This window comes from Urocitellus parryii, chromosome 5 (assembly GCF_045843805.1).
Source record: "Urocitellus parryii isolate mUroPar1 chromosome 5, mUroPar1.hap1, whole genome shotgun sequence".
Taxonomy (NCBI): Eukaryota; Metazoa; Chordata; class Mammalia; order Rodentia; family Sciuridae; genus Urocitellus; species Urocitellus parryii.
In genome coordinates, this window is record NC_135535.1 from 5,196,504 (window position 1) to 5,220,187 (window position 23,684).

Consider the following 23,684-nt stretch of genomic DNA (forward strand, 5'->3'; position numbering starts at 1 on the left):
CAGGGGAACGGCCAGGGCAGGCCACAGAGCAGGACCCCCTGTGGCCAGGGCCAGGTCAGAGAACACAGCTGAGGGGACGCCATTCCTCTCCAAGCCAAGGTGACCAGGGTGAAGAGCTTAACTAGGTGACACAGAGAGGGAGATGCCATGGGAGCACCGGGAGGACAGAGATGGACACTGCATGCCCCCCTCATGGGCTGTGTCGTGTCCCCTAAATTCAGCCCCAAAGCCCAGGGCCGCAGTGTGACCACATCTGGACACGGGCCTTAAAGAGGTAACAAGGAAATGAGGCCACGTGGGCGGGCCCTGCCCCGTGTGACAGGTGTGCTTAACAGAGACGCTGGCAGAGGGGGACATGTGGAGACCAGGGAGACGGCCAAGGACGAGGCCACCAGGGAACTGGGTCCTGCGGGCACCTGGCCCCTCGACCTCGGCTTCCAAGCTGCAGGACGTGGATCCTCTGTACTCTGAGCCTCCCGCCCTGCGGGCCTAGCAAAGGGACAGGCTGCCATCCCCCACGGGCCATCCCCCACGGGCTATTCCCCCACGGGCTATTCCCCAGATGGGCCATCCCAGACGGGCCATCCCCAGACGGACCTCGGGACTGAGCCGCCTCCAGCCAGCTCCTGACCAGCCCTGGGCCGCTGCAGGAAGCCAAGGGACGCCCTCAGCCAATCCTCCCTCTGCCCGTGGCAGGGCACGGGTCCTGGGAGCTCACGCTCAAGGTCAGTAAGAACACAGAGTGGCCAAGAAGTCACGGGAACCAGAGGGATGGAGGACATGGGTCACACCCAGGGTTCCGGGGACGTGAGGGTTGAGTTTTTTAATTGTAAAACCCTTTTGTCAAAAGGCCCCTGGTCCAAGGGCAGCCCCGCCGGGGTGGACGGAGAGACCAGGCCACCAGCAGGAGCGGCAGCACGGCCAGCGGAGGCTGGGCCCGAGCTTCTCCGTGTCATCTTTTGACAACACAGTCAACCTCCTCAGCCTGCCCCGAGGGAGGGAGGGAGACCCGAGCCCAGCCCCGTGTCTAGAGGCTGCATTTTCCCAGGTCTTGACCACTGCAGGGCTGCAAGGAAAGCAGGTGAATGGCCACCAAAGCAGGCAGGGATGGGAGGGCCACACAGCCGGGGCGGAGCAGGGCGTCTCCCTGAGCAGGGCCTGGGGCACGGGTCCCGCTTCTCTTGCCCCAGACCGTCCCGCGCCGTCTGGGGTCCCCGTCACTCCACGTTCTTGTACTTGGTGAACAGGTTGTACAGCACCCGCAGGGTGGACTTGAGGTCAAGGTTCACCACATCTGTAGAAGGACACAGAGACACCGTTGGTGGAGGAGAGAGTGTGCCCTGCCTGGGGTCACCACGGGCTCTCGGCCACCATGGGCACAGCTGAGCGCCTCGGCATGAGGCTACTGGCCAGCACGTGCAGGAGACCCCGGCCTGACCATCCCCGGACGCACAGGCTGCGTGGAGAGCCCCCACCAGGGCCACCACCTTCTGTGGGGACAAGCACACAGACCCCTTGTGATCTGTATCGGGACATGTTCAAGGACGGGTGGGCAGGTGGCCAAGGGCACTTCCCAGATGGAAGGCCAACTCCAATAACCCGCAGGGACCCACGGACTCTAAGTGGGCTGCTGTCTTCGTGGGGAGGGGACCTTCTTGGGAGTTGGGCGCCTGGCTCTTCTCACCTGCTCTGTGGCCTCTAGGCTCCCGCCTCTTCTCCTCTTAACCCAGTGATGCCGAAGGCCCTGAGCTCAGTCCCCTAGGTCGAGGCCCCCCTGCGCAGCCCTGTGGGTAACTAGTCCTGAGAGCCAGACGCGGCAGGCGCAGTCGGCTCTGGACCCACCACTTCCCCTGGACCTGGGGTCCCAGCTTGTCCAGGTGGGTCACTGGTGGCCGGGAATGGCTTGCCTACCTGAGGGAGCTCCAGTACTCTGTGGGGGGCCCAGAGCCCCTGGCCCCATGGCTCACCCCAGCCCCCAAAAGCCCAGGGAGGTGTGGTGGGGAGGGCAGAGGCCACAGAGACCAGGCGGCCAACATGGGGACACGTGCAGGTGTAAGCCAGCCCCCTGCTCCCTGTCCTTACAGCACCCACCCCCAGGGGTCACAGGACTTACACCCCCTCAGCTGCCCCAGATCTGACATCAAAGGGCTTCAAAAGCCACCTTGGGGTACCCCACCAGACCCTGGTACCCACAGGACCACGTGGCTCCCACAGCAGGACGGGAGTCCCTCCTGGGGCCCCACGAACCCAGCCTCTCCCCAGATGGGCCGGGTGTCCCTGTGTGCTCCCAGGCCCCTGTGGCCCTCCAGTTAAGGCGAGGTCTCCCCAGCCAAGGGCAGGACCACAGCTCCTGGCCCTCCTGCAGGGCCCGTGTGTGTGTGTGTGTGTGTGTGTGTGTGTGTGGAGGTCACGATTTTTTTCACGCAGGACCACAGGACCCGTCAGTGCCTCAAGTGCTCAGCACCCCCACCCTGCAACTTCCCAAGAGGGCCCCGGGATGCTGCTCAGCCTGAATCCCCCAGGGCCCCTCGCAGCTCCTGCACTGACCAGGACACTGGGCGGCCAATGCCATGGCCGTGCCAGGTTCTGGGGTCCCCAGACAGGAGCAGCAGAGGCCAGGAAACTTGATATCAAGGGAAACTGCTGGGTCCACCCTCACCCTGACCTCAGTCTGCACCCTAAGAAGCGCCCCACCCCCACTCAGGTGCTGGCTCAGGTCAGAGAAGCCTGGGACAGGTGACAACCTCAAGCCAGGCGGGGTGCTGGGCGAGCCCTCAGGCTGGCTGGGCCGTCCCTCCCAGACCCGCTCAGGAGCCTCGCCCTCTGCCCGCCGTTGGGAGGCCTCATTAAATCTGGGAGCCTTTAATGTCCTCTCAGGGCGCAAAACTGCTTTTCCAGCCGAGCGGCCACGGCCAGGGGTCTTCGGCCCTGAGGTCTGCAGGCAGAGGCCGCGTCCTTCAAAACCAAGAGGCTCTTACAGAACTGGCCCTGCTGACCCTGCCCACCAGCTCAGCCTGGACTCCGGACAGGGGAAATGAGCCAGAGACACGGACGTCCAGTGTCTAGCCACTTCTAAGTCCTGGTTTCCGTCCCTGCCACGTGGGAGCCTGCCAAGGGCCTCCTGCCAAGGGCCGGGCATTACCTTCAGGGCGAGCCTTGGGCCTCCTCAGTCCACCGTCCAGCATCAGCTCAAAGGCGAATGACACATTGTGGACCTGCCAAGGAAGAATCAGCTCAGGACCCGTGGCCACCTGCACTGGGCCTGCCCGGGACCCGCTATGAGGTGATGGGAACAAGGGTGAGCAGAGGGAGCCTCGACTCAGCTGCAAGGACCCAGGGAGCCCGGGGCAGAGCCCGGGAGGGAGCAGAGAGAAGGGGACACTCCTCCTCACACCAGGGATCTGGGGCTAGGGACGGGAGGAGGGAGGCACGGGCCTGCTCTCGAGGACTCGTGCCCACGGTGCCTGCCCTGCCCCAGACCCAGACCCACAAGGAGAAGTGGCAGGGATCCCATTTTACAGACCAGGAAACTGAGGCTCAGGGAGGACAAGATCCTTGCAGAGCAGCCAGTCCTGGGCACTGCCCCGCACAGAGCAGCCCCTGCTAACTGCCGCAATGGCTGGGAGGAGTGGGCACACACAGGGTGGCCTGGTCAACTGCAGGACACGGTGCTCTGCAGGCGGCAGGGGCTCAGCCCTGAGCAGGCACCGTGGACCCTGTTGGAACTGAAGTCAGCTGGATGGTGGCTGCAGAGTCGCCTGGCCCAGCGCTGCCCGATGCACCTGCCCTACCCCGTGTGGCTCCTCCCTGTGACCACAGGGTCTAGTGCCACTCGCGCCGAGGGGCTGGAGGCGCTCCTTCTGCTAGTGACTGCTGGAGAGTCACCAGCAGACCAGGGGCCGCTGGGCTGCGCTTAACGTCCAGGGTCAGCCACATCACACCCAGCACCCACCTGCCGCCAAACCCACAGGCTCCACACAGACCTCAGCTGGGAAGGACCCAGGGCCCTGAGCCACGAACTCCCCATGATTTCAGTGTAAGTGCAGCAGAAACAGGTGATAATTTTTAAAAATATCTATTTTTAGCAGTAGATGGACACAATATCTTCATTTTTTAAATGTAGGGCTGACAATTGAACCCAGAGCCTCACATGCTAGGCAAGTGCTCTACCACCGAGCCACTGCCCCAGCCCCAGATAATGATTTTACTGACAGCATCAGTTACTAATTAACTGGGGCCAGGCGCGTGGCACACGCCTGTTATCCCAGAAACTTGGGAGGCTGAGGCAGGAGGATCACGAGTTCAGAGCCAGCCTCAGCAACTTAATGAGGCCCTGAAGAGCTTAGGAAGACCCTGTCTCAAAAATAAAAAATAAAAAACAAAAAGGGCTGGGGACATGGCTCAGTGGTTAAGCTGGGTTCAATCCCTGGTGCCAAAAATAAATAAAGGGCTGACCAGGGAAAGGGTGTTTGGCAAAATCACCCTCAGGGAGTGGCACCCAACTTGGGGTGTCCAGAGAAGCAAAGCACCTGCTGCATGCCAGCCCCGGCCAGGCACGGGGGTGTGGCCAGTGAGATGCCGGCCACGTGCACAGCCTTGCTGAGCGGGATGACCGGAGGCGCTGTCCTGGGAGGCTCCCTGGCCAACCCGGAGGCAGACTGGAACCAGCCGATGGAAACAGGACAGGCCCCCGGACCAGGAGCAGGACCTGGGGATGGGGGCTGCGCCTCTGGGCCCAAGAATTGGGTGAGCCCTGGGAGCGGAGAAGGGGCTGGAGCCAGGACGGGCAGCTGGGCAGGGAGAGTGGCCACCCGGCACAGGACCCTGGGCAAGGCAGCACTCTCCCTCTCACGGAGCGGGCACTGGGCTGAGGCGGGGCGGGACGTCCGTGCCAAGAGAGGCCCAGGCTTGAAGAGATGGAGCCTGCACCGAGCACGGCGTCGGGGTCCAGCGCCCATGCCTGTCCTCTGGGGGCCTCTGCCTCTAGCCACCACCCGGGCTCCACGCACGTCCCCACCCACGTGTACGCACGCACGCCAGCAGCAGCCTCGAGTCACAGTGGAAAGCCCAGCGGACACCCACCTGGCCACCCCACCCCACGGAGGGCACAGTCCACGGGGAAGACCCCAGGACCCTGCCCGCAGCCCCTCAGCTCGAGGTGGTTGGTTCTGAGGGGGGATTCCCTTCTGCGTCCTCCTCGGCCTGAGACAATGCAGAAAGGAGGGGCCACCTCGCCAGGCCATCCTCTGGGTGGACACGCAGGCCAGCAGGCAGCTCCTGGGGGGCCTGGAGAGCCCCCGTGACTGCGGCTGCCATGGGACCCGCCACGTGTGGCCACGTCCGCGGAGGCGCGGCCTTTCTCCCCGCATTTCAGAGGGTCTTAGAAAACCTCCGAGTGCAGCCGGCCCTTCCAGCTCCCCCTGGGCACTCTGCGACCTTGGCAGGGGTCGCCCTGAGACCTGCGCCTCTAGTAGAGTGGACTCAGCAGCCGGGCACAGGGGGACACACTCTGAAACTGCAAGGCCCTCCCTGGGACCTCCGGGGAAGGAATCCCACGTCTCCAGACGCCGCGCTGCACGACGGGAGGTTCTTGGAATCTCCCCCCAGATGGCCGAAGGGCACGAGGGGCTTGGAGTGTGCAGAGCCAAAGGCTGCGGCCGTCCCCAGGCACCCCCGGCCTCACGGGGGGCCGCCCACCATGGGACAGGGCCCTGCTGGGCTGAGCCGCCCCGTCCTGGGGGTGGGCAGTGCTCGGTGCCTCTCCTGCGCTGCTCTCTGACCCTCTCGGCCCCTCCTTCAGAAACGGTGGGGCTGCTACTGAGGTCCCCAGAGGTCCCCAGAGCCACAACCAAGGTGCCTTGTGGTCTCGGTGCCCAGGACACTGGAGACCATGTCGCCACTGTCACCGAGCAGGGCCTAGCACACAGGTGGCAGAACCAGCCTGCCTCTGGTGGCTCGGTCCCCACGGGAAAAGCTGCCAGGCCACAGGCAGCTGTCAGACCAGGAGACAGATCGTCGGGGGACATGCCAGCAGCGCTTCGGGACCTTCGCCCAGGAGGAGGACGACGGGGGACGCAGGGACGTGAGGAAAGACCAGAACCCCAGAGCCCCCACTGAGGAGCCAGCCCTGGGGATCCAGAGCCGCAGGCCCTCCTCCAGGGGACCAGAAGCTCCCCAGAGAGCCCCCCAGCCCCCCTCCGCACCCTGATTCACAGGTGCGCCAGGCTCGGAGCCTCGGGGGCCAGGGCAGTGACACAGACTTTCATCTGGATTCAAGGGGAGGAAGGCTGGGGCCAGGGCAGCGCCTCTGACATCTGTACAAAGCCTCGTCTTGGCCAGAGACCCGGCTCCAGATCCCGCCGAACCAGGGTGTGGCCAGCTGGCGAGTCTCAACACAGAAGGGACCTCTCAGGAACAAGGCTGAGCCAGCCTGCTCACCACCTCGCGGCCTCGACTTCCCAGGCTCGCCCGCGGCCCGTGCCCGTCCACCCCCACCCCGGGTTGGCCAGGACGCCCCGTGCCGAGCCCGCTCCTCTGCTCTGACTGCACCTCCGCAGGCAGGACCCGGGGACGCTTGGCAGCTGCCCACGCGGGACTGGAGCAGGCGGATGGTCCACGCTGGCCCTGGTTCCCGCCGCTTCTCGGGCTGCCACCGCCAGCTCACACAGTCTGCCTCCCCGACTCACGGGTCTGGCAGTTTTGAGAAAATAAAGTGACAGACGCCGTGAGCCACGGCGCCCCAGCCCATCCGTGGCCAAGTGTTTACGGCAAGGCACTCAGGCTGCCGTGACGGGCTGGGCTGGGGGAGCCCACAAGGACAAGCCAGCGGGGGCCATGGGCACCCCACCCAGGGCAGCCCCAGAATGTTTTCCTAAGCAAACAGCCACAGAATAAATACAGATGCTCAGATTCCGAACCTGCAGCTAAACCAAGTACTGACCGGGACCTCTGGGCAGAGTGACATCCCCCTGGGCACCGCAGGGCCACTCTCTCCCTGGTGCTCACTTTGCAGCGAGTGGGGCGGTGTGAGGGGTGATCTGAGCACACCACGGGCTGTGGGTGGGTTCTGTGCAAATCCTCCGCCATTTACATAAAGGACAAAAGCATGGTGGACACTGGTGTCCTCGTGGGTCTTGGCACCCACCTCCTAAGGACAGAGGGATGTCGGCATCTATTCAAGAAGCTGCCCGATCGTTTAGTAGGAAAAACATTGGGAATATGTTGCTGCCCAAGAATGGGGAAGGGAGACGCTGGCCACAGAGCTGCCCAGAGGGCACTGGGGACACTCACAAAGAGCAGGAAAACCCGAGGGACGTGTGGCAGGATCTGACCCTGGATCACAAGTACCAGAGCCACAGAAGGCCACACAAAGGACCCCAAAGGGGAGGTGGAGGACAGACTCTGGTGTCTCGCAGGCTACGATGGCTTCTCAGTCCTTCTGCCGGGAGCTGCGTCCACCCCAACCCCGGCTTCCATTTGCTCAAGACGCCCCGAGGCTGCGGAGAGTGCTTAGGGTTCCCGTCAGCAGGTAGGTCCTGGGCCACCAGGGAGGGGACCGCACACGTACCTTCTGGTCGAAGCTCTCCGGGGTCAGGTAGAAGTTGTGGAGGGGGACAAAGTAGTCCTCGAGAAGACCCATGAGCAGGACCAGGTAAACGCCATCTGCAAACTGCAGGGGGGTCTTGGTGACATTCCCAGCAAACACTTTAACAAACTCAAGGGAGGAGAAACGGTCACAGTGAAATGATCCGGATCATGCAGCCCTCACCTCACCCGGGCAGCAGGTTTGCAACCAAAGCAAGGACGGGACAAAGCTCCCACCCCAGGTCCTGGCCCCCAGAGTGGGGAGAGACGGGAGAAAGAGACGGCGGGGGCGGGGGGGGACACACAGACACACGCACAGACACAGACATTCATGCACACACGCACAGACACACACACAGACACGCACAGACACACACACAGACATACATGCACACAAGCACAGACACACACACAGACATACATGCACACGCACGGACACACACACAGACACGCACACACACAGAGACACATACATACACAGACACACACGCACACGCGTGCACACACACACACGCACACACACGTCAGGACCAGGTGCCTAGAGGCCAGTGTCTGGGGTCAGGGGCAGCAGCCTGGCTGAGGCCATGAGTCTGAAACTGTCCGTTACTGACCCTGGGTCTCAGGGGAGGGCCAGCAAGGATGGGCAGGGCCCCCAGCAAGAGCAAGCCCCCCATCTGCGTCTGCAGGGTGCGGGTGCTGGGCAGACGGGCCACCTGGTGCGCTGGCTCTCCCTCCGGCCACCACTAAGCACCAGCTGCACCCACGGCTGGGACAATCCCCCCGGGGCCCCTGGAGATGCCGGCCTTTGTGGCACCCCGCATCCAGAGCCCCTTCCCGCTGGGCCCTAAACGGCCTGCACCCACCCCCAGAGCAGGTGATGCTGGGCGTGGGAGGGCGGGACAAGGGGCAGCAGGACCCGCCATCTTTTGAAAATGGCCTCTGAGGAGCCAAGGCCTGCCTGAGGCTGCCGCAGCTCCCCACACACAGACACCCAGTGGTGGCCTGCCCTGGCCCACGGCAGGGGACGTGCCACTAAGAAACGAAAGTGTAAAGCTGCTATTTACAGGGGACAGTCCTTTGGGGTCACGGCACTGGCCGGGCCCTGGACTCAGCTGCCGGCTGCTTGGTGGGTGACACGCCGCCCCCTTTACAGGCGACATGACCTTGGAAACAGGAGTGGACGCTGTGGGAAGGACGGATGTGCACTGAAGAGCAGTCCAAGCCTGAGGCACCCTGGCTTCTGGTGCTAGGTGCTGGCCCATCTGAGAAGGGACAGGCTGGGGACGCCGGTCAGGACGCGGGGGCAGCAGCCCCCATACCGCCACTTGGCCCTGGCGCCTGCCTTTCTCTGAGTCAATCTGGGAAACGGAGGAGGGTACAAATGGCTGGACAGAGGCACTCGTGTCCCAGGAGCAAGACCAGGGAGACCAGCGTCACCAGGGGCTGGCTGAGTGGGGGACAACTCAGAGCAAGAAAATGTAGGTCCCCAGGTGGACGGGACAAGAGGAAAGGCCAGGCAGAGACGCGCTCCTCTGTCTTATAAGGGGGACGCAGCTGATGTATTTAGGGACCAAAACAGGACAGAGCAGCTGATGTGGGACCCCGGTCACCTGAGAAAATGCGCCTGTGAACTCAGCACCTCGACAGGCACGTCCCGCCGCACAGACCGTAGCAAATTGCCAGAAATAATGGATGCATTTTCAAATGATGAGCAAATATGTGCTTTGGAAAAGGGACCAGGGGACTTCCCGGTGCAGACTGGGCTGCCGCTCAGCCCCCGCGGGTAGGGGAGGGCGCCACGGAGCCCTGGGCGCAGGGATTGGGGATGGTTCTCATTTGTTTTGCTTATCTGTGCTTTCAGGCGTTCCTACGATGAACCTGAATTACTTTTTTAATTAGAAAAGCAAATGAGAGAAGTCTAAGGAGGAGAAAGAGGTGAGGGAAATCGCCCAGGGGCTGAAGAAGGATCAGCTGGGCATTAGAGGCGTCTGTGCCAACAGCTCCCAAGGCCCCAGACTAATCCGGGGAGCCGGCGTCCTGTCTGCCAAGGCTGAGGACCTATTTTCACGGCGCCACTTTATCTTGGGGCGGGAGGTGTGCATTCTAGTGCAGAAGAAATATTTTATCCACATTCACTGGAGGGGAATTAGTCAGCATTCGCCAGGTGCAGGTCACAGGGCCACAGGTGACAGCAGCGGCCTCCACCGCAGGACATTAGACCCGAGGGACATGCACGTGCAAAGGCGCGTGACAACGTGGGGCAGCCTCGGAGGGTGTGGAGAGTTGGACCCTCTCCCAGAACAGACATGTGGGAGTTCTAGTCCCCAGGGCCTGCGAATGTGACCTTATTTGGAAACAGGGTCCCTGCAGAGGTCACGAGGTTGACATGAAGTCACCAGGGTGGGCGCCAGTGCAACATGACTGCGTCCTCATGAAAGGGCAAGTTCAGGCCCAGAGACGGCCATGGACGCAGATCTCGGCCCTGTGTCCACAGCCCAGGAGCACCCAGGGGCTCCCGCCTGCTCGTCCCCGCCCCACCGGAGCTCAGAGCTGCTGGACGCACAGGACAGAGACCCGGGGCCGAGCCCCGCCCACCCGGGGGCCGAGCCCCGCCTACCTGGGTCTCTAGCTCTGTCACCTCCAGGTTCAGCTTGTTCAGCTGTTTGTTCACAAAAGTGATGAGCGACTGCAAGGCAGAGCGAGAGGGGACGTTGGGGACAGCACTGGCCCTGTGGGGTGTCCACCAGTACCCACTGCCACCATGGGCTCAGTGAGAAAGCCCCGTGCCAGACACAGAGCGCGTGCTGCCCGCTGTGGCTGATGGCCTGGGGAGGAGCCCGGCAGGGGGCAGGGTCCTGGGTTCCCTCCAGGCCACTCCCACTGTGGGCCCGAGAAGGGCAGTTGGAAGCAGGAGTCAGAGGGAGACCACCAGATCGCACTTGTCCCTGGCTGACCCCACCTACTGAAAGGAGCAAGGTGACCATGGGCCACACACGTTCCACACAGTGACCACCCTGCGTCACACAGAGGTGGCCCAGGTTACCGTCACAGTGCCCCTGAGGGGGGGCAATGCCTCTGGCCCGACCAGGCAGGTGGGAACTGAGGCTGGGTCCACATAACCTGCCTTAGGACACAGCCTGGAGGCGAGGACCGTGCTAGAACCTTCCTCCCTCACTGTCCACCCATCTGCTCTGTCCCTGGGCCAGATGTGGCTGGGGTGGGACAGGGCGGGGGCTCCCAGGTCCTGAGGAAGCTAGGAAGGCTCAGTGTGGGAGGACCGTGGGCGATTCCCACAGCCTGTGGTCACGTTTCCAGGACATAAAGATGTCACTGAGCCTGGACTGGCACTTCCCAAGAGTGGGTTCCACTGGACTGTAAGACGTCCCGCCCCCAATGAAGATGCATAAATCTCACCATCCAGACCCACTTGGGAAGCGCATCCACCCCATTCCTCCTTGGAGAGTTGCAATGCTAGGTGGCACATTAAAGGCTCTGACAAGTCCTGCACTGAGAAATCCATCAGGGCAGCTGACCTGACCAGAGAGCTCCCTCCCTGGCTCACCGCCCACAGCTGCCTCCCCAGTGGGGCATCCCCAGGCCCTCGGCCAGGGGCCCCAATCCCTTCTGAAGGCGCAGCACCCCAGCAGATCCCCACAGCCTCGCTGGACTTTCCCATCCACGGCCTGGCCAACAGGATGTCTGGGTGGGGAGGCCCGGCCTCCCAGCTCCCGCCTGGGGACAAAGAGGCTGATGGCTGTGAATGTGGCTTCGACTGCCTTGACGGCGTGACAGCACTCCACACTGAGAAAAGCCCTGGGGTCGGGTGGGAAGAGTCTCTAGGCACTGCCCGGAGGCTGGCGGGAGGGCGGGAGCTTCGCCCGCTCCCTGCGGAGCTGAGGGGTGCTGGCTTTGCGCACTGTGGCCGCAGTTTTGACTGATTCTGCTCCAGTCCCGTGGCCACGTTTCAGGGCAAGCTCTGCCCAGCAGGCGTCCAGACAGGGGTCAGGGAGGTGGGGGGACCGGCTCACCTTCTTCACCAAGTTGAGCTTGTCCGGTGCGTGATCGAATAGCGTGTCGAAGGCGTCTCGCTCTGCAAGACAGGCCAGGAGGGGACGGGAGAGGGGCTGATGGAGGCCACTCGTGCCCTGATGGCCGGTCCCCCCCGGGATGCTCTGCCTGACGCTCCTGCCCACCCAGAGTCTAATTCCTGCCAGAACTGAAGGGGGCACCCTCGAGGAGGCTGGGCGAGCTGGGAGCCCCTGCACCAGGCGCGCGCGCACAGGAGGCCTCCAAGGTGCTGTTCAACAGGGCGGGAAGCTCTCCACGGGCCACAGGATGGCACTGGGACAGCTGCCCGGCCACTCCTGTCACTCAAGCCGTCCCCAACTCTCCCTCTCCACGTCCTGTGTCTACCTGTGAACGGCGTCTGCAGATCCAGTCACCTCTGCCTCCCCAAAGCAGCTGTGCCCACACACAGGCTGCCCGCACCCTAGGGCCCTGCAGCCTCCTGCCCAGCGGGCCTCTGGCTTTTCCCCATCCTCCCTTTTAAAGCGCTACTGAATCCTTCCTTATCCTCCCACCCAAACCACTGAGCCCAGCTCCTCACCATGCTTAGAACAGAGGCCCTTCTCCCTCCAGTGGGCCAAGGGGTGGATCAGGCACCCTCCACACTCAGGCCCCGGACTTCATTCCACCCACCGGCCTCTGACTGCTCCTGCAACGAGCTACAGGCACAGCCTGCCCCGGGGCCTTTGCACCTGCCCTATGGCTGCCTCACTGCCTGGCACCCCTAGGCACCTCTGAGGGGCTCCCAGCCTCCACCAGCTGTCCTTTCACTGAGAGGCACTTCTGTGCTGGACCATCCACTCCCCAGGCCTGGGACCGTGGATGCCTGTCGCCTGCACTGGCTGGCTCCTGCTCGGGGAAGGGTGGGCCCCAGCATGCAGAGAGCCAAGGAACCGAGACACTGCGGCTCCCGACCGCATCCCGGGGAGTCTGCGTCCACAGGGACCGCTTCGGGGACGGGAAGCGTGGCTCACGCCCCCTGCAGTGCCCGTCCACCCTCCTCCTCCCAGGAGGGCCCCTGGCTCTCCGACCTCCACCTGGGTGGCCCCCTGACGGCTGACCCCTGACGGGGGCACGTGGACAGGAGCACAGAGCTGCAGGGACGGCCGCTGGCAGAAGGGACCAGCAGGAGAGCGTGTGGAAGGGACCTGGGGCCTCCGGCTTCTGCCTTGGGTCTCTGGGGCAGGTGGTGCTCACGACGAGGACAGCAGAGGCCTGAACCCTGCATGGGGGCCTCCCTGCCCTCCCGGGGGTGGCCAGGCCAGCATCTGTGTCACCCCCAACCTGTCACAGGACAGTGAAGGAGGGAGGAGCCGCCAGGCCACTGCTGGAGGGAGCAGCTGCCTCCTCCCCCGCCAGGCCCAAAGGGAAGGAGCTGGACACCCAAGGGCCAGGGACAGGAGGTGGTGGACGCTGCAGCCGGCCTGCCCAGCCCAGAGCTCCTGGGGCCCAGGAGCCTGCACATGCGCCTGGGCGGGGGCAGAAGCCTCCTCCGCCCAGAGCCTGGACGGCCCTCCCGCCGGCCTCCCAGCCTCAGCCTCCACCGCAGCACATGTGAGCGACTTTACCGCCTTCAAAGTCAGGTTGTCCCCAGTGAGACAATCTGTCAAGGGCACAAAAAGGGCTCAACGTCACCAGGCAAGACCCAGCTTGAGACGCTGCTTACGGAGGCCCCGGGAGCAGAGCGCTTGACGTCAGCCAGTATATTTAGCCAGGCCACTGCTGGGCTGGCGGAGTCAGGCCACACGGGAGGCCGCCGGGCAGGAGGGGACGCCCACGCTGGCTGCCGCTCACCTGCACCAGGGGCTGGAGGGCTCTGAAGGGGGACAGTGGGGACCCAGCACACATCTGTGTGCCCGAGGGGATAAAGGTGGGTCCGGGCTCGGATCCCAGCGGCACGGCTTCAAGGCCCACAGGCTTCGAGGTGAACGGCCTCCTCCCCAGGCGCACTTCCTGCACTTCCCCAAGCGCACTGCCCAGTCCAGGAAGAGGAGGCGGGAGTGCAGGAAAGCCCAGTCCAGGAGGTCAGGGCTGGCCTCTGTCCCTTGGTGCTCCCTGAGGACAAGGAGTCCTGCAGTTTGAGGGGGCTTTCTGGACAAGAGGAGGAGGGAGGACGGCGCTCCAGGTGGAGGGACAGCACGTGGAACAGAGGGCGAGGAAGCCCAGAGTCAGGCTGGGGGAGGGGGGTGTGAGCAAGCTGGCGGGGGCAGCCGGGGCCGCAGGGGCAGCCGGGGCCGTGGGGGCAGCCGGGGCCGTGGGGGCAGCGGGCGCTGGGCAGTGCCGTGGCGTCAGGCTACAGTTTCAGAACCAGCTCTGCTGGCCGGAACGGGGAGGCCAGGAGGGGCGAGGTCAGGCTGTAAGGAGGAGGCGAGGTGAAGGGAGCACACGGTGTCCCTGTCCTCACGCAGCCTGGGAAGGGCCCGGTGCTGGGGCGGGGGCGGCTGCCAGCGAGAAGAGGCACAGCCGGGCGTCGCCATGGAGACCAGACTACAACCTCGGCTCCCTGGAGAGCGCTTCCACCCAGAGAAAAGCCTGCCCCCACCTCTGCAGGACCCTGGGGACAGAGAGGCAGGAGCGGGCTCCTGGCCAAGCCCAGCAGCAGTGTCACCAGGGGCCACCTGGTGCCCTGGGAGCTCCCAGATGTCTAGGAGCTGCTGCGGGCACACGGGCACTAGGTGGGGGCTGGGGTGCCGCCCTGGGCCGTCCAGCCCGCAGGACGCTTGCAGTTCAAGGAGCCCTGAGCAGGGAGGAGGGGCAGGAGCCCACAGGTCCACCCGGTCTGCCAGGCACAAGGAGGCAGGCGGGTGTAGACATTGACACGGGCAAGAGCTACACACTCCCTGTGCAGAGCCCCCGGCCAACAGGTGAGGCGGGTGGGAGCATCTGCAGTCACTGGGGTGAGTGACCTCGGAGCCAGGAGCCCACGGGACCAGCATGGAGCCATCCTGAGGGGGCAGGAGGCCTGGGGCCTCAGGTGGAGCCTCCACACGGGAGCAGGGCCCAGAGGCCGGAGGGGAGGTGTGCAAAGGGTGCTCAGAGAGACCCTCGGGCCACTGAGAGGGCCTCGGGCAGGCAGGGATGTACTAGGGAGGCTAAGGACCCCCAAAAATGGATGGTGCAAAGAACCCAGCAGCTGCAAGGGGCCGGAGGACGCAGTGTGTGTGGTCAGACCCGGGCAGCGGGGCGGAAGGGGGCCGCGGGAGGTGCACCTCGGCCACCCCTGCTCCCCGGCCCGCCCCCCCTGAGGCCCTGGGGACCAGGAGCTTGCTGTCTGCGTCAGCGGAGCCCAGGTCGGGGGTGGGACGAGTCTCCTGTCACCCACTGACAGCCCTGTGTGGCGCTCAGAGCTGAGCGGGCACAGCCCTCGGGCCTCTGGTGGCCTCGGCCTCCCCTCAGAGGCCAGGCCGGGCCCCGGGCCCTCCCACTCCCGGGCCCCCACCAAGCTGATGCTCCGTGACCTCCCACAGCCGAGTCTACGGGCCGCAGAGGACACCAGGGCCTGGGCCCCTCTGCTGGTGTCACCCAGGGTCTGAGCTGCTCTGAGCAGGAAGGGGCAGGGTGCCCGGCGGGTACTCTGGGGCGCCCCACACCAGCCCTGGGCTGCCCTCCTGCAGCCTCTCCCTCAGTGACGTGACCAGCCTTCCCCCCTCCTCCTTTACTTGTCTCTTAATAAGAAGGACCCGGGGGGCGGTGAGTCCCGGCACAGCCTGAGGTCTCCTGAGGGAGCCCAGGGGACAGTGTGCTGCCTCCTCTGGAATCCCAGGCCTTGGGGAAGTCACAGGACGTGGCGCTGGCTCGTCCCCAGAACAGCCTCAGGGCTGGGCTTCAGGGGCATCCTACCCAGGACCCCAGTGACCGCACCAGGGCCAGCCGGGCGGGGCCTTGTCCTCCTGACAGTGCCGCCCCTCCCCACCCGCTGGAGAGCAGGCCCTGGGGGCAGTGCTCCTGGTTTGAAAAGTCCCCCACAGGTGGCTCTGTCCAGGAGGCCAGCCGGGCGGCCCACCTTCGGGGTACAAACACCAGCACACTGGGCTGGTCCCTGTGCTGCCACCCCTCGTTGGTGATGGGGTCCCAGGCTTCAGTGGGGGGTGGGCAAGTGGTCAGGACCCTCTTTGGGACACCCCCGAAAACTTGCAGGAAAACCAGCTGCAGGGGAGCAGGGCCTCACTCCTGTCACTCGGTCCTCCCATTGCTGGGGAGGGGACACGGATGAAGGGGCAGCGAAAGGTCACCAGCTGGAACAGAGCTCGGTGGCCTGACCCCAGGGAGGGCTGTTAGACCAGAGACTGTGAGGAGCCCCCCCACCAAGGCCCCTCCTCCCTCCCAGAGACACCCAGTCACCCGCGGTCACACAGGCCGTCCCCTCCCTCCTCCACCCTGCCCCTCCTGCCCTGGGCCCCACGGCCCTGGCTCCACTCCCCTGTGACCCATGAGCCCCAGGGCACCCCGGTACTCACCAAACCGGCCCATCATCTGCCTGCAACAAGAAGAGGGAGAGGGGGACAGGGAGAGAGGGGACAGGGAGAGAGGGGACAGGGAGAGAGGGGGACAGAGAGAGAGAGGACAGGGAGAGAGGGGGACAGAGAGAGAGGGGACAGAGAGAGAGGGGACAGGGAGAGAGGGGGACAGGGAGAGAGGGGGACAGAGAGAGAGGGGACAGAGAGAGAGAGGACAGAGAGAGAGGGGACAGGGAGAGAAGGGGACAGGGAGAGAGGGGACAGGGAGAGAGGGGGACAGAGAGAGAGGGGACAGAGAGAGAGGGGACAGGGAGAGAGGGGGACAGAGAGAGAGGGGACAGAGAGAGAGGGGACAGGGAGAGAGGGGGACAGAGAGAGAGGGGACAGAGAGAGAGGGGACAGGGAGAGAAGGGGACAGGGAGAGAGGGGACAGGGAGAGAGGGGGACAGAGAGAGAGGGGACAGAGAGAGAGGGGACAGAGAGGGGACAGGGAGAGAGGGGGACAGGGAGAGAGGGGACAGGGAGAGAGGGGACAGAGAGAGAGGGGACAGGGAGAGAGGGGGACAGGGAGAGAGGGGACAGGGAGAGAGGGGACAGGGAGAGAGGGGACAGGGAGAGAGGGGGACAGAGAGGGAGAGAGGGACAGAGAGAGAGAGAGACCGAGAGACAGAGACAGAGGGGGAGACGGAGGGGGCGGGGGAGAGAGCTGTCAGACGTCATTGGGGGCTCAGTAGGCAACACGCCAGGGCAGGGCTGACCAGTTCAATGTCCCTGAGGGGACCCTAACCCACCTGGCCCCTTCTGTCCGTCTGTGGACACGTGCAGGGGCTGGGGCAGGGGCTGACCCTGCACAAGACGCAGCAGGTCCCCCCTGGGTGGACACACCAGCCACCTGAGTTGCCCTCTGTAGGAGGGGCCCAGTCCTGCAGGTCTCCCTGCAGCCTGGGCCACAGACCTCAGGTCCAGGGCCGCCATGGCCCCAAGCCCTAGGTCACTGAGGACATGCCGTGAGGAGGCCAGCCCGTGAAGGACAGGACGACTAGTTTCTCTGGAAGGCGCCGGTGCCCGGGGCACAGCCCTGCCCCAGGCGACCTTCCCGAGGGGCTGCAGTGAGCTGTTTCCTCCCCAGATCCCTGTGGCTCGGGTGCTCGGGTTCCGTCTTGTTTAACAGACGCTGATGTGAGCACCTACTACGTGCAGGCCAGGGAGACACAGAACTCAACACCGCAGGGACACACTGAGGGCCCGGCCCAGGACTCCAAAGGTGAGACAGACCCCTGAGCCTCCCAGGGGAGGTCTCGAGAGGGTGACCTCAGGGCTGCCGCTAAGAGAGACCAGAAGGGACAGAGACGGGATGCGGTGGCCACGGTGCCTTCAGCAGGCCTCGTCGCAGGAGGACGCACCAGGGCCCGGAGGAGAGGTACCAGAGGGCCGGCAGCCCTGGAGAGGAGGGGCGGAGGGAGCAACCCAGAGTGGGCAGGTGTCCCTGGCAGGTGTCCCTTCAGACACGGGTGTCCCTGGCTGAGCTGCAGCCTGGGCTCGCTCGGGCGCAGGGCCTGGAGGGCCCGACGGTCCACTTACTCCGTGGTCGAGGTCAGCTCCTCCGACACGTGGCTGGAGTGCAGCAGGCCTTCCCGCTTCTGCTCGTCCCCGGGAGCAAAGCAGAGAGAGGAGGTGAGAGGACTCGCCCACGCACAGGGTCCCCGGCAGGAGCTCCCTCCCCACGGCTCAGAGGCTCTTCAGGTGGCCGCTGTCCCCCGTGTGGCCTGACAGCGGGCCTCAGAGGGGGTCCTGGAGGAAGCGCCCCGGCTCAGAGTCCCCAGAGGGACTCAGTGTGCCCCAAGGAGGGGCGGAGGGTGTCTGAAGGATGGGGAAACACCCAGTGAGACAGCTCCCAGGCTGAACAGGGTCCCCAAGGACGTCCACCCAGAGCCTCAAATGTGACTTTCCTTAACACCGTCCTTGCGGACGGACGCGAGTGAAGACCAGTGAGCCTGCAGTGAGCCTGAGTCCTGCCCGGCTGGGGTCCTCGCAAGGACAGAGGAGGCAGAGCGGGGGAGGCCACGTGTCCACCAAAGCAGAGATGAGCCCGAAGCCTCGGGACAGCACCCGCTCCCCGGAGGCTGGAGGGCCAGGGTCCTCCCTGAGCCCTCTGAGGTCCTGCTGACCCCTGACCTCAGACTTCTGGCTCTCCGATCCGCCTGCCCTCCTCCCCTCTTACAGCTGCTCTGACTCAGCAGCCAGGGGGCTACCCCAGGGCACCGGCCGCTCCTCGGGGCTGGGCAGGTACACAGGTCATGGAGGGGTGCTGTGGGGTGACAGCTGCAGGCGCTCTGGGGGGACCCTGGTGGCCACTCAATGCCACCACCACCGCAGGCCCCTGCCCGGACCCCTGGCAGGATGGGGGATCGCTTCCTGAGGCGGCGGCCCCCGTGAGCCCCCCTGAGATCTGAGCCTCCCTCCTTCCCGAGCGCGGCCTCCAGAGCCTCTGGGGCTGGTCCCTGTTAATGAGGAACGGCTGGCCCTGGCCAGCAGCCTGCTCGGGCCTCAGGCTGACTGAGTCTCAGAAGAGTTTTCCCGGCGAGGCCAGAGACATCCTGTTCACTTGTTCACACTCCAAACACGCCCTAGGTGCCTACTGGGTGCTGGGCCCAGGCCAAGGTATTGGAGACTTCAAGCCGAATAGTGTAAACGTAGTGGACTCTGGTGGGAAGTCACTGCAGGTCAGTGACCCTGTGGCACAGCCCAGGCCCTGTGGTGGGAGGTGGACGTGGCCCTGGCCTCTGTTTCTTCCATCCTTGAAATCCCACGGGCCTGGCCTGGCCCCGCCTGGACTAGCGAACCGGACGCCCGAGCAAGTCCAGACGTGCGGGGACAGGCCAGGGGATGGCCGGGCAGGCAGGGCGGCTCGAACGAGGCCGGGAGGCCAGCCTCTGAGCAACGGTGCGGCCAGCTCGGAGCCCCCCCTCCCTTTCCTCCATGCTGGGTGTGGCCCTGTGAACCCCGGTCGGTGTGGGAGGCACCTCGAATACTTGCTTGGGTCAAACATTCCGCAAACCCAAGATTGCCTTGGACCCAGCGCAAGCCCGAAAGGGGACACCCAGACGCTGAGCCTGCGCCAGGCCGGCCGGCTCTGACGTAGGTGGGCTGGGAAACCAGGCTCCCCATGTCCTCGGGAAGCCTTTCCCGGCCGGCTGCCGGCGACCAGGCCTCCAAGATAGGGACCGCAGGATGGCCTCCTGGGGCCCACGTCACCGTGCTGGCCACAGACATCCTCCTTAGGCAGGAAGCGGGCAGAGCAGGCAGGTGACCTTTGCTTAGTGCCAGAGAGGGGCCTTCCAGCCAGGCCAAGCCAGCACCCGGGGTGACGGGGCGGTCAGACGGCTTCGCAAAACAGCGTCTCAGCCAGGTTCTCGCGGACGGCAGGCGCCACAGGACTGGTGAGTCCAAAAATCAGAACGTGTGGCCGGACTTCTCCAGGGACGTAGAGCCCCGAGACCCCCAGGTTCCCAGGAGCCGAGGCAGCTGCTCCTTCAGGCCCGAGGGGGTCTCCTCATCTCGAGACCCCAGCAGCCCAGCGAGCGCCCGGTGCCTGCGAGGTGCTCAGTCCATTCACCAGCAAAACTGTGCCCGCACCCGGGGCCCCGCACCCAGTGCCGGGGGAAGCAGCGGGGGTGGGGCAGGCCCGGGGGTCCCAGTCCTTCTCCGAGTGAATCAAGAGAAATGAATCCCAAAAAAGAGATAATGGGGATGTGGGACGTGCTCCACGGCAAACGCGCGGAGCCTTTAATTTGGGGATCTATTTCCTCCCGCCGGCCCAGCCTCCTCCAGTTATAAGCACATTCAAGGGATTGAATTCCGACGAGTTGGCTTTGGAGAGAAACGAATGTTCTTTTCAAAAATCTGGAAAATTAAACCTCAACACCCCGCAGCCGCTGCCTCTGCGCCAATCAGCGCCATTGTCCGCCCCCCGCCGTCCACCTCGGAGCCAGGGCCAGACCCAGAGGTAGGCGCTCGAGAGGGAAAATCTGCAGATGGAAGGCGGCGGGAGGGGACGTCACGTTGCCTCCCCCGCGCAGGACGCACCCGCCGGCTACTCACCCGGACGACCACCACCTGCACGGACACGTGCTCGGGGAGGCGGATGGGGGCCCGGAAGTGGGTGGCCAGGGCGATGAGGAGGTGCAGGATGGCCACCAGGTTCTTCCCGTGGATGGCTGTGGCAGGGAGGAGAGCGAGGCTCAGGGAATCCGGCCGTCCACAGGGCAGCATCCCCACGGACCTCAGAGGCAAGGACAGGACCGGCCATGGACAGCACAGCGCCGGGCCTCCAGCGTGAGCTCCCCTCTCCTTTCTACTTCTTTCCTTCCTCTGCCCCGGGTGACCGTACTAAAGCAGCCTGGCTTTTTAAGCAGTGAACCGGGAGGAGGACGAGTCACGGCCACGTGCCACCACAGTCATGACGCCATCATCTTTGGCTCCCAGTGACTTCTCCCTGGAGGCCAGTGGCTGTCCCATTGGGGGTGGGCCGTCTCTGGGATGCTGGATGCCGACTCCCGCCTGGCCCAGGTCAGTCTCTGTGGCTGCCCACTCTCCCTAGCCCCCGAGTGCAGGCCGAGGCTGGGCAGCTGCCACCTCTGCCCTTTCCCACCCACGGCCCCTGCACCCTGGAGGCTGGGTCTCTCCAAGTTCTCGGGCCAAGAGGCCAGGGCAGGTGCCCTCTCCGTAGCCTGGCCCAGCTGCCCCGGCCCCAGGGCCACGGGGCCAGCAGGGAGAGCTCTGCACCCCGACTGCCCTGCAGGGGGTGGGAGCAATGGACCAGAGTGGTCCAGCTTCTGTGGGTCAGCTCTCCCTCTCGCTGAGTGCCTGGGCTGGGGACACTGTGACGTCACACTCTCCTGCAGCCAGCTCAGCCTGTGACACCCTCCTGAGGCTGGCCCAAGTTCCTGGGGACTTGCTTTGGGGGCCGTCAGTAAAACAGCTCTTAGAATGAAGGTCCCGGGGGTTTGGAGTCGAGTCCCCACAAGAGCCCCTGGGGACGGCCCTGCCTCTGAAGTCTCCCTGACCCGCCCAGCGGGGGCCACTCCTCTGCTCCCCCCTGGGCAGACAGAGGCCCTCAGGGTGTGCCCCGCTTCGTGGCCTCCTGCCCCTCCCCTCTGCACTGCCCTCCTGTGGGGCAGGAGGGCGAGCAGGTCTCTAACCTCCAGGGCCAGGTGCCTTGGTGGGGGAGACATGTGCAGAGGCAAAGGCTCCATCCAAACACGCCCTCCCTGCCGGGCGCGGTGGCACACGCCTGTAATCCCAGCAGCTCAGGAGGCTGAGAGAGGAGGAGGGTGAGTTCAAAGCCAGCCTCAGCAACAGGGAGGCACTAAGCAACTCAGTGAGGCCCTGTCTCTAAATAAACACAAAATAGGGCTGGGGACGTGGCTCAGTGGTCCAGTGCCCCTGGGTTCAATCTCTGGTACCCCCCAAACCCCCAAAAGACATGCCTTCCCGGCGCCACTCACAGTCCACGCTCCACCGCAGCGCCCAGCCGTGCGGCCGTAGCAGGTCCAACACGGCGTCCAGAACCGTCTGCAGCTTCTGCTTCTGCCCGATCTCGGACTGGGTCACCTCAGCCACGTTCAGCTTGCGGTCCGCCAGCTTCTCTGCAAGAGGAGGACGAGACTGGAGGCTGCGTGTCAGAGGAGGCAGGAGGGGCCAGGGTGGCCCGGTCACCTGCCGACTGAGGCCCCTGAGGTGGAGCAGGTGACTGCAAGACACGGGGAGTTTTGAGACGTGGAAGTAAGAACCCCAAGTCCAAGGTCGTTCCACACCAGAAGGAAGAGCAGGACGGGGCAGGGGTGAAACGTGGAGCCCCCCCCCCCCCCCTGCAGATCAATCCATGAACACAAAATGGAAGAGTCACGGAAGACCTCGCTGAGGGCCAGGGGCACCTGGAGGAGTGGGCAGCTCGGTGAGGAGCCCGTCCTGGGGACATGAGCTTAGCGGGGCCAGGAAGGCTCTGGGGCCACCTCCCTCCTGCGTGCCACTCCCACTGGCCCCGCTGACGTCCTGACACACAGAGAAGTTTGCTGGAGCTTCACGGGGCTCACGCCATGTTGTCCCCTAGAGGGAGCAGCAACTGGGAGGGGCCTGGCGAGTACAGGGACTGTCACCTGCGCTCAAGATTCAATTACTGAGCCAGAGACCTGGCCGCGGCCTGCGTTCCTTCAATTTCCCTGAGGAGCGAGCACAGCGGCAGGTGAGGGCAGGGGACAGCAGACGCGGGCAGGGGCGCTCCAGCCGCCCTGGTGAGGGCAGCGTGGCGGGGGACCCGGTTTCCTCCCACTCGTAGATTCCAGGCTCAGACGTCGGGGCCAGACCTCCGCCAAACGGCCAAAGTGTCCCGGGACGGTCCCAGGAGGGCGTTTAAAACCCCACCTGCTAGGTGACAGGCACAGTCCTGGAGCTCAGCAGGCAGGGACAAGGGGTCCTAGTGCAGAGACAGGCGGGGTGGGAGGTGACCGAGGGGGTCCTGGACACACCAACTGCGCACCATCCAGCTGGGCCGAGGGCAAGAAGGAAGGGAAACAAGAGCCTGCCACACCGGCCTGGGGACGGTGACGCCTGGCACACGGGTCCCTCCACCTGATCCAACCAGCCCTGCCAAAGAATCCAGTGTCCCAGAAACACCCTGGAAACCCAGCAAGCCGGGTGCACGAGTGTCCCAGGACCTAGCACCGGGCAGAGCCGGGGCCCAGGAGCCCAGTCCAGTAGGACAGACAGGGACCCGGGACACCCCTCCTGTCCCCTGCCAGCCACGTCACCTGGGGTGGAAGAGGAGGTGGAGAGACAGAGAAGGAAACTGCACCCATCCCCTGGCAGCGTGACAAAGCATCAGAGGAGGAGGACAGCCGAGAGTGGTCCTCGTGCCCAGGGCTGCCCGCCTGCGGCCGGGCGGCTGGGCTGGTTTCTCCTGAGCCTCTCCTCCGGCTCCTTGACTCCACCTTCCCCCTGTCCTCACATGGCCCTGCTGTGTGTCTGGGTCCCAACCTCTTCTCCTTATCAGGACACCAGTCACGGTGGCCCAGCCCCCACCACGAGGCCCCAATCGACTTCTCCAAACAGTCTCACCCTGTGGGGTGGACGGGCTTCAGCGTGTGAGTTTCAGGGGACACACCCAGCCGTAACGGAGACCAGGGAGGCTGGCTGTGCCTGGGGTGGCCTGGGCTGGGTCCTGGGTGGCACTCCACGTGGCGGGGAACCAGGGACGTGGCTGCTGGGCCACCAGACATCACCCTGCCCACTGCTGAGACGGGAGCAGCCCAGGCTTCGCCGGGGCCTGGACTCTCTTCCCAGCTCAGAAAGAGACAGAGAAAAGCCGCCGGACCTCAGGCAGTCGGGAGGCCATGGTGACAGCAACGAGGGCTGCAGACACAGAGGCGGTGGGCAGGGGGCGGCTAGCAGAGGCAGTAGCCGGCCCGGGAGCCCCCACGGCCGTCGGCATGGCACCCTCTGCCCACAAAGAGCAACGTAGCACAGATGTGCCCCAGAAACCCGCCTGCCACGGAGACTGACAGCTCCTCTGGGACCGGC

At 64.8% G+C, this 23,684-nt stretch overlaps 1 protein-coding gene across 1 annotated transcript in view; it reads right to left on the reverse strand.

Annotated features, from left to right (window-relative positions):
* Positions 1 to 1,197: 1,197 nt before the first annotated feature.
* Parvb (parvin beta) overlaps positions 1,198 to 23,684 on the reverse strand; it is a 30,412-nt gene continuing 7,925 nt past the window's right edge. The window contains exons 3-11 of the mRNA XM_077798933.1: positions 21,614 to 21,754; positions 20,208 to 20,323; positions 17,688 to 17,746; positions 16,107 to 16,126; positions 11,613 to 11,674; positions 10,202 to 10,270; positions 7,568 to 7,669; positions 3,143 to 3,215; positions 1,198 to 1,294 (exon numbers count right to left, since the gene is read on the reverse strand). Coding sequence (XP_077655059.1) covers positions 1,218 to 1,294; positions 3,143 to 3,215; positions 7,568 to 7,669; positions 10,202 to 10,270; positions 11,613 to 11,674; positions 16,107 to 16,126; positions 17,688 to 17,746; positions 20,208 to 20,323; positions 21,614 to 21,754 — 719 coding nt within the window. The 3' untranslated portion in view covers positions 1,198 to 1,217. The remainder of the gene's footprint in view (positions 1,295 to 3,142; positions 3,216 to 7,567; positions 7,670 to 10,201; positions 10,271 to 11,612; positions 11,675 to 16,106; positions 16,127 to 17,687; positions 17,747 to 20,207; positions 20,324 to 21,613; positions 21,755 to 23,684) is intronic.